The sequence below is a fragment of the Ictalurus punctatus genome, chromosome 15, assembly GCF_001660625.3.
Source record: "Ictalurus punctatus breed USDA103 chromosome 15, Coco_2.0, whole genome shotgun sequence".
Classification (NCBI taxonomy): domain Eukaryota; kingdom Metazoa; phylum Chordata; class Actinopteri; order Siluriformes; family Ictaluridae; genus Ictalurus; species Ictalurus punctatus.
Genome location: NC_030430.2, coordinates 26105227 through 26115226, shown reverse-complemented (window position 1 = coordinate 26115226; position 10000 = coordinate 26105227). Strand labels below are relative to the sequence as shown.

The 10000-nt window shown below is 43.0% G+C and overlaps 1 protein-coding gene across 2 annotated transcripts in view; it reads left to right on the top strand.

Moving 5' to 3' along the window:
* Positions 1-9317, top strand: part of b4galt5 (UDP-Gal:betaGlcNAc beta 1,4- galactosyltransferase, polypeptide 5) — a 42412-nt gene extending 33095 nt beyond the window's left edge. For both annotated transcript variants that reach the window (XM_017487942.3, XM_017487943.3), the window contains exons 5-10: positions 1-47; positions 1943-2059; positions 2489-2676; positions 2989-3111; positions 4021-4122; positions 5597-9317. The exon at positions 1-47 is cut by the window's left edge and continues 81 nt beyond it. In XM_017487942.3, coding sequence (XP_017343431.1) covers positions 1-47; positions 1943-2059; positions 2489-2676; positions 2989-3111; positions 4021-4122; positions 5597-5744 — 725 coding nt within the window. In that variant the 3' untranslated portion in view covers positions 5745-9317. The remainder of the gene's footprint in view (positions 48-1942; positions 2060-2488; positions 2677-2988; positions 3112-4020; positions 4123-5596) is intronic.
* Positions 9318-10000: the final 683 nt, after the last annotated feature.

Genomic DNA, 10000 nt, shown 5'->3' with positions numbered 1-10000 from the left:
GCCTCGGAGGCCACTGGAAACCCCACGACTGCATCCCGCGCTGGAAAGTATGTCCAACTCTCATCCCTCCATCTCTTTATCTCTCTCTCTTCCACTCTCTCTACCATTCAGCCTATCCCTCCATCCGGCCACCAGTCCTTTTTCGAGTTCCCTCTCCTTCCACTCGTCCTCCCATCCATCCTGGCACTAGCATCATATCCATTCATTCATCCATCGAACCGCACCATTGCACCTCGCCGAACTCTTCTCTCATTCCTAATAACCTCATCCATCCATCCATCCATCCATCCATCCATCTAACATCTTTGACTCCCATCCACCCATCTATTGTTCTATCCATCCATCCACGCACATAGCTGTGCATCCATCCATCCACTCCTCCATCCATTTTCCATCCATCCACTCATCCATCAGTTCCATGCTTCCATTGATCCATGCGGTCCTCAACTTGACTGGCTTCGAACCATCCTATACATTCGTTCATTCATCTATCTTTCGTCATCCCTCTCTCCACCCGTCAACCCTTATGTTTTTTCTCTTTTATCACATCCATCCATCCATCCATCAATCTATCCATCCTTTCATCCATCCATGTAGTCCTCAACCTGACTGGCTTCAAATCATCTTATCCCTTCATCAGTTCATTCTGTCCATGCAATCTAACTTCATCCCTCTCTCCACACGTCAACCCTTGTGTTCTTGTACTGTTATCACATCCCTCCATCCATCCATCCATCCATCCATCCCTCCATCCATCCATCCCTCCATCCATCCATCCCTCCATCCATCCGTCCCTCCATCTATCCATCCATCCCTCCATCTGTCCATCCATCCCTCCATCCATCCCTCCATCCATCCATCCATCCATCCATCCATCCCTCCATCCATCCATCCCTCCATCCATCCGTCCATCCATCCCTCCGTCCCTCCATCTATCCATCCATCCCTCCATCTGTCCATCCATCCCTCCATCCATCCATCCCTCCATCCATCCGTCCATCCATCCCTCCGTCCCTCCATCTATCCATCCATCCCTCCATCCGTCCATCCATCCCTCCATCCATCCATCCGTCCATCCGTCCATCCATCCGTCCATCCATCCCTCCATCCATCCGTCCCTCCGTCCATCCCTCCATCCATCCATCCCTCCCTCCATCCATCCCTCCATCCATCCGTCCATCCCTCCATCCCTCCCTCCATCCATCCCTCCATCCATCCGTCCATCCCTCCATCCATCCCTCCATCCATCCATCCATCCATCCCTCCCTCCATCCATCCCTCCATCCATCCGTCCATCCCTCCATCCATCCCTCCATCCATCGGTCCCTCCGTCCATCCATCCATCCGTCCGTCCATCCATCCATCCCTCCATCCGTCCCTCCATCCATCCCTCCATCCATCCATCCGTCCGAGTGTAGCTCTGCATTAAATACTTACACTTCTTGGCTTCGTATAGAAGGTTCTAATAGGAACTCTTTCTGATAGAGGAACTCTGCTGTAGGGTTCTTTAAGGGTTCCCCAGAAGGACGTTTGAGAACAGGGAACAGTTTTTATCTTCTCTCGGTGAGTCCGGTTCCATGAGGAAATGATCCGACGTGCTTCTGAAATCTCCTCCGAGGTGAAAACACCAGCTGACAGCGTTGTGCAAACTGGTTCAACCGGAACATCAAAACACAACTGATGGATTTATTTTCTCCTCCACCTGCACACACACACACACACACACACACACACACACACACCACACTGTTCCCCAGACACACAGATCTGTACGTCTGGCTGTAATATCCCGACCTCTGTAAGCCTGTAATCTCCCAGTGTTACCATGGGAACAAGGAAAAAGTGCAAAAATAAAAGCTGTTGTTTTGGACTGACTGTATTTACTGTATTTAGGAAATCTGCTCTGGGAAAGAAAGTTAGAATTGATCTTTCCTTCATTCAGGTGGCCATCTTGGTGCCTTTCCGAAACCGGCACGAGCATCTGCCCATTCTCCTGCGACACCTCATCCCCGTGCTGCAGAGACAACGACTGCAGTTCGGCTTCTACGTCATCGAACAGGTGAAAAAGAGCAGATTCTGATCTCACAGCCTGATGGGTCCAACACGTGTCCTAGCTGTTACACTCACGTTTTATCTCATCCCTGTTAGATCTGTTAGATCGATCCGTAATCTATTCGAAAGAACGCAGGGTGAGCAAGAAAACGCCAAGAAAAAAAAGAAATAAATTAAAAGAGGGAAAGAAAGAAGAGAGTGGATATGAAGGGAAAAAGAATAATAGAAAGGGAATTTCAAGAGTTAAAGAAAAAAAACAAGAGGGAAGGAAAGAGAAGAAAAGTTCAAGAAAGAAAAAAGAAACAAAGGAAGAAAATAGGAAAAGAATGAAAAAAAATCATGAAAGAAAGAAAGCATCAGAACTGTCAGAGCTCACTTACACTGTGTGTGTGTGTGTGTGTGTGTGTGTGTGTGTGTGTGTGTGTGTGTGTGTTAGGCGGGAGACGAGCCCTTTAACCGTGCTATGCTCTTCAACGTGGGCTTTAAGGAGGCGATGAAGGACGTGCAGTGGGACTGTGTGATATTCCACGACGTCGATCACATCCTGGAAAATGACCGGAATTACTACGGCTGCAGCGGAATGCCGCGTCACTTCGCCGTCAAACTCAACAAATACTCCTACATGTGAGTGTGTTTGTGTTGGGTTTGCTGTGACACCTCGAGACCTCACACACACACACACACACATACACATACACACACACACACACACACACACACACAGTGTGTTATTATTAGTTCCTCCATTACTGGTAATATTGTAGGAAAGTTCACCAAGTCAGATTTGGGAAAGTGTGTGTGTGTGTGTGTGTGTGTGTGTGTGTGTGTGTGCTGTAAGAGGAAGGTCTATAAACAGCTTCTATAATGAGCGTCATCTGTATTACTTCTTGTTTCTGGTTTTATTTCTGTGTATTTTTTTTCATGTCTCTTCTCTAGTTTGCCGTATGATGAGTTTTTCGGCGGCGTGAGCGGTCTCACTGCTGAGCAGTTTCAGAAGATAAATGGTTTTCCCAATGCATTCTGGGGCTGGGGAGGGGAGGACGATGACCTCTGGAACAGGTCAGGCCACAATCCGAACAGTTACACCTGTCTACTGTCTACATCCCTGTATTCTGATTACCGTGTTTTCTGGACTATATGTCACCCTGAAAAATACTTATATACTGATTACAATATTTTCTGGACTATAATTGACCCCGAAAACATCCCTGTATTCTGATTATATTGCTGTCTGAACTATAAATCGTATTTTCCGATTACCGTAATTCGTGGACAATAATTCACCCTGTAAAATAGCTGTATTCTAGCTACCGTAGTTTTCTAGTCTATAAGTTTATAATGTATTAGATTAATGTATTTCGCCCTGAACTATACCTGTATTCTGATTACCGTATTTTCTGGACTATATCTCACCCTAAAGAAAAAACCTATATACTGATTAAAATATTTTCTGGACTATAAAGTCACCCTAAAACATACCTGTATTCTAATTACATTGCTGTCTGGATTATAAGAAGTATTTTCTGATTACCGTAATTCATGGACAATAATTCACCCTGACTTCTAGTCTATACGTCATGTATTAGATTACAGTATTTTCTGGAGAATATGTTGCCTTGAAATATATCCTGATTACCGTGTTTCTGGACAATATGTCTTTCTGAAAAATACCTATATACAGATTATGATATTTTCTGGACTACTCTGAAACTTACCTGTACTCTGATTACCGTATTTTCTAGACAACGAGTCGCCCTGAGACACGCCGTATGTTCTAGACGTTTAGTTTTCTGTATTCTGATTAGCGTATTGTCTGGACTATACGTCACCATGAAACGTACAATGAATAAGCTTCATTAATGGACCTGGTACTTTTTGTCCTGTTAGTGTTGCCATAGGGCTGTATTTTTTTTTAGTGCAAGCAAAAATGTTCAGTATGAATAAGTGGTTGTGTGTGTGCATTATTAGGGTTCAGTACGCGGGCTACACCGTGAGTCGACCACCAGGTGACGTGGGTCGCTACATGTCCATCCCTCACCACCACCGAGGAGAGGTGCAGTTTCTGGGCAGGTGAGTGAGAAATCCATTACCACATTCATGATATAAATTCTATTTCATTTCGTTTGCTGACACCTCAGGTTACACGCCAGCGAAATCTAAACACACCTGTATACACACCTGAGGATTACAAATAACTACAACACCGATCAAACCTTCGTTCTGAGCCTTAAACTAGCTTTTTAATGTAATTTTAACTTACTCCATTTACTATTTATTCAGTATAAAGCTTTATACCGTCAGTGCAAAAGTAAGAAATTAGATTAAATATGAACAATGAAAAATTCTTATGTTATTGCTTTACTTTTTTTTTTTGTTTTTTACATCTCTCTTTCTTCATGTCATATAAATATTCTTTAAAGAGGTTTTAATAATTTTCTAAATAATAAATTGCGATGTTTGTTAAATACCCGTATCCCGTCCCCCCTGTACACTCTTCCTTCTTCTTCAGAACAGGTCTGTTTTATCTTCCCTCATGTTTTGGGTTCTAAATTTAAGGCGCTTCTAGGAAGTCGTGTTTTTGTGTAAATTGTAAAATAGAGTTTTTTTTCCATCCATCCATCTTCTTGGATGGATGGATGGATGGAGTTTTTTTCCACGAAAAACAAAACAAAAACGGGGGCGTGCAAACTTTTGCACTCAGCCGTACCGTTTCGCTTTGAGGTGCTAGGTCAGGATCTGACTGTTGGAGACTCGTTAGAGAAATCTCTTCGTTCTCTTGCTCACGACGGCTCATTGATGGATTATTTATTTATGATCGAGGAGAAAAGAAGAGTAAATTGTGCTGAACTGGAGATTTAAGATCCCGAGGAAAAAAACTCAACCACACCGAAGGTGGTTAAGGATCTTACTCAGGATCGTTTCGCTCAGGATCCGCGCTTAATTATTCCATTTACAACTGCGAATGTAGGAGAGTTTCTCCAATAATCAGCAGAAACCCTCAAAGTCGAACCGGAACGGCTCAATTTTATTTTATTTATTTATTTATTGTTTGTTTGTTTGTTTGTTTATATAGTGTTAAAACAGTGTTTTTACTAGCGATGTGTAAGTTTTTTTTATTCGAGTCAGATTCATACACAGTAAGGTACAGTGGTATTTTTAAGGGGTTTTATTTCATTTAGATTTTTTTTTTTAAAGATATATTTATGTGCATGGATAGTAAAGAGCTTTAAATCTATACACTGCTGGGAAAAAAGTATTTGCCCCCATCCTGATCTCTTCTGTTTTTGTGTACATCTCATACTAAATAGTTTTAGAGCTTCAAACGAAATGCGACACGAAACAAAAGCAGCCTGAGTAAACACACAATACGCTTTTCTTGCCTGTGTTTTATCTTAGATTTTGTTGTAATTTCTGAAACACTTTAGTATGAGATCTGCACAAAAACAGAAGAAATCAGGATTGGGGCAAATACTTTTTCACAACACCATATGAGCAGTAAAGGACGTTTTGTTTTTAAAGAAGAACGTGCGTTTTATGTTCTCAGGTACACGTTACTTCGCCACTCCAAGGAGAGACAGAGACTGGACGGTCTGAACAACCTGAACTACTCCCCCCTGGTGTCCCGGAGGAGTCTCTACACCAACATCTCCGTCACTCTGAGTCGAAACCTCGCTCCCATCGACGAATATTAACCGCTCTCACTCCGCAGTGAAGAGGAGGAGCTCCGTCGCTTCTCCTGACCTCCTCGAAACCATCTTAGAACGACCAGAACGTCTTTCAGGCCTCGTCGCTAATCCCAATTCTCCGATTCCTGAGCCTTCACCGCATTTCATTTCTTTTTCTTTTTTTCAAATTGGAAATATTCTACAGTCAGGACTGTCGTCATATCGCCGCATCAGCGCGACCTACACGGCAAGGAAAAAAACAACAAACTATTTTCCCACCTTTTTTAAAATCGTCATTTCAGCCACGTCATGTTTTTAGCCACTCTGACCTGCTGACCACGCCCAGCTACAAAAAAGCCTCTACAGAAGAAGACGAAGACGAAGAAAGTGCCGGGTCTTTTTCTTCCGATGCCACAACAGCGAAAGTAGAGTCTACATGTTTACAACGGGAAAGAGTACGCTAGCTAGCGAGTAAGCATGCTAGCTAGCTAGCTAGCCGCCATCGCAGGAGAACACTTTATTCGCTTCTTTTGGATAAAGTTGAGGAACGCACAGCTGGATTCTGTGCAGTGTAACCAGAATCCACAAAAATGCACTGATAGGAAGGCAGTACAGAAATGTATCGAATATATCAAAGTGACAGATGTGTGTGAGTGTGTGTTAAGTGTGTGTGAGTGTGTGTATAGCCTCTCCTTGCATGTCCCTTTCCCTAGTATGTAACAACACACCACCTGACAGCCAAATAATTGCACGAGGGCTCATCAGACTTGTTTGTTTGAGGTTCACGTGGTGGCGCAGTACACATGTCCAAACACGACGCATAGGTTCGGAAAAAATGTATGTGTATGGAAAAGATAAGCTCGTGCCAGACTGCACTAAAAAAGAAAAGCTAATACGGCTATGCAAACCAACCCTCTGCTCGATACACACCTGCTAACACGCCCTGTACATCTATTGTGGCGCTTTATTTACATACATGAATGTATATGTACATACGTTGTGTGTGTGTGTGTGTGTGTGTGTGTGTGTGTGTGTGTGTGTGTGCGTGTGCAAAACAGGAGAGAGCTATGCAAAGCGCCGCTGTGACGTTCGAAGCCCTCGTGTGTTGAATGAACTGTAGTTGTGCTAGTAATGTGAACATGCTAACTAGGCTAATTAGGCAATGCTAGTTTTCATTTGGGCCAAAAAAAAAAAAAAAGTGGGAGGGGCATCGCGATATTTCAAAACATTTTTAAAAGCCATGTTTACACCATGATGGTGATGGTTTATAATGGTTTATAACAGCTAGATTTGCTGCGCCGCTAACACACTTTACAGTTTGTTTACAGTGTGTGTACGGCGTGTGTATGTGTGTGTGTGTGTGTGTGTGTGTGTGTGTGTGTGTGTGGTGCCTCTAGCTACCTCTACAGAAGTCTAAACTACTTGTGGCCATAATTGGGAGCCATTTGTACTTAATTCATTATGATCTATTTTGCCCGGTGCTTGGACAAATAAACTCGCAGATCAAGCTAGGCTGACCTAACACACACTCATACACAAGCGTACACACACACACACATACACACACACTCTCATACACACACTCGTACACAAGCTTACACACACACATACATACACACACACTCTCATACACGCACACACAAGCGTACACACACACATACATACACACACACTCTCATACACACACTCGTACACAAGCGTACACACACACACATACACACACACTCTCATACACGCACACACAAGCGTACACACACACATACATACACACACACTCTCATACACACACTCGTACACAAGCGTACACACACACATAGACACACACACACTTGCTTTCCCTCATTCACTGCAGCCCTCTGACTACCACTACATGATGGTTTTGTGATTTTCTCTCATGTGTGTGTGTGTGTGTGTGTGTGTGTGTGTGTGTACCAGGTCGAGTCCATGTTCTTTACCAGAGGCTGGTCCTCTTGTATTTATTCCATTATGGATTTTAATTTGACGTTTCTTATTGCGTTCAGTGAAACACACGAACGGATCAAGATGTAAAAAGAAGAACAGAAAAACGAGACGAGCTGTGATATTTTTTTTTTTAAATGTGTCGAATGTTTGGGAGATGAAACTCTTCTGAATGGAGAGAGCTGTTTTCATATGAGGACGCCGCTGAGAGAGAGAGAGAGAGAGAGGGAGGGAGAGAGGGAGAGAGGGATGATATTTATGGTGCTGACCTCATCGAGGCTGAGTATTGTGCAGCTGCTATTTTATTCTCTATCTGGCGTCAGTCGTGAAACCCGACACGGACGGTATAGAAGGTGGCGCATCACGGCGGGCGTGTCTCGTGGGCTCCTCCTCTGTTCTCTCGGCGTCTGATAGAAACGGTTCGGTCTTGCCAAGATGGGGGTCTTTAAATATAGTGATTCGGACCTGTGTTTCAGACTGACCTTCTAACTCGACGTTCACACACGCAAGCGACAAACAAATCGATTCGCGTCACATGACGGTTCCTGTCGTCGCATGTGGGCGTGGCCCGTCCTGTCCTGTCCTGTCCTGTCCTGTCCTGCGGGGTTTTTATTGGACCTTTTACAGACGTAAAATATGAGATGAAACCACGGTTCGTCAGGTAGGACCTCAGAGGAGAACCGAAGACGAGTCACACCACATGCTCCACAGGATTCGTCTGGACCGCCAGGTTCCACAGAGAAGTGCATGAACGCAGGGATACACCGACTGACCGATTTATCCTTTTATTTATCTTTTATTTTTAAATGCTGAATTTTATGTGTAAGTGTAGACTCCCATCAGCAGCAAACTCCATTCAACCATAGCCATGATAATCTTCTTACCTGATCCATTCTGATCCATTCTGTATGACGGGACGGAGGCGAGTGTTCCCTCCTTCCTCCGATGGAATGGCAGCCTTAATATTTTACTTTCTTCAATGTTATTATATGGTTATTTTTTATTTTTATAGTCAGATCTATTTAAAATTGAAGACGGATGTATATATGTGCGTATGTATGAATGTCCACTTGTATATACGTGCTGTTTTATTTTAAATAGTTTTAGGAAAGAAAGAAAGCTCTTACAATCGTACTGATTATTATGGATGATGGAATATCACCGAACAAAAAAATGAAAAAAAAAACAACAACAACGACAACAAAAAAAATTCCGAGTCGTTTACAAAATAAATAAAAAAATAAATAAATAAATCGGAAAAGTAATGAGAGGGGAAAAGTCCCAGAGGAATTTTATACTGATATTTACTTCTGAGAAGAATAAACGAATGAATAAAAGTAACGATGACGGGTATGTCCTGGTCGGACGACCCGACAGCTCCGTATGCGATGTCTTGGTGTGAATCCGCGTGAATATGTCGATGTTTAGAGAAAAGAGAGTAGTAATAAACGCTGTGCGGTGACTGTCGGGAGATGATGGCGTCTCCTTGCTGAAGCCGTCTGCCGCGTGTACGGTTCTGTGTTTTGCGTTTGGAGTGCACATGATGATCTGTATGACGTGAGAACCTTTTTTTTTATTTTTTTTATCATGATTGTTGTGGAAATTGCAGAAACCCAAAAATAAACGAGACGTCACGCCACACCATGTCTCTGTGTTTGTTTGTTTGTTTGTTTGTTTGTGTGTTTACTTGTAGAGTTTCAGATTCGTACTTCAAACAACGTTACGCCACAGCGATGTTGAGTCCTGGATGCGTTATCGTTTCTATGGTGACGGCTCGTTCACAGGGGCGTGGACAGCGGACGCTCCTTGTAAAGAAAAATTAGATATAGTGAAGTTTTCTTAAAGTAAGGAGGAACGTGTTCATGTAGCGTGTAAGGAAGGAGTCTCCAGTGTCAGCGCTGTGTAACGGTCAGAGGTGAAGCTGTGACTTTACGTTTCATCACAGAGGAGTTTACACTTCTCTACTGTTTCACACTCACACCACGAGCGCTTCTTTTCTCTTCTTATCTTGAAGAGAGAGAATAAAGAGAGAGAATAGAGAGAGAGAATAAAGAGAGTGAATAGAGAGGGAGAATAGAGAGAGAGAATAGAGAGAGAGAATAGAGAGAGAATATAGAATAAAGAGAGAATAAAGAGAGAATAGAGAGTGACAATAGAGAGGGTATAGAGAGAATAAAGAGAGAATAGAGAGAATAAAGAGAGAATAGAGAGAATAAAGAGAGAGAATAGAGAATAAAGAGAATAAAGAGAGAATAGAGAGGGAATAGAGAGAATAAAGAGAGAATAGAGAGAGGGTATAGAGAGAATAAAGAGAATAGAGAGAG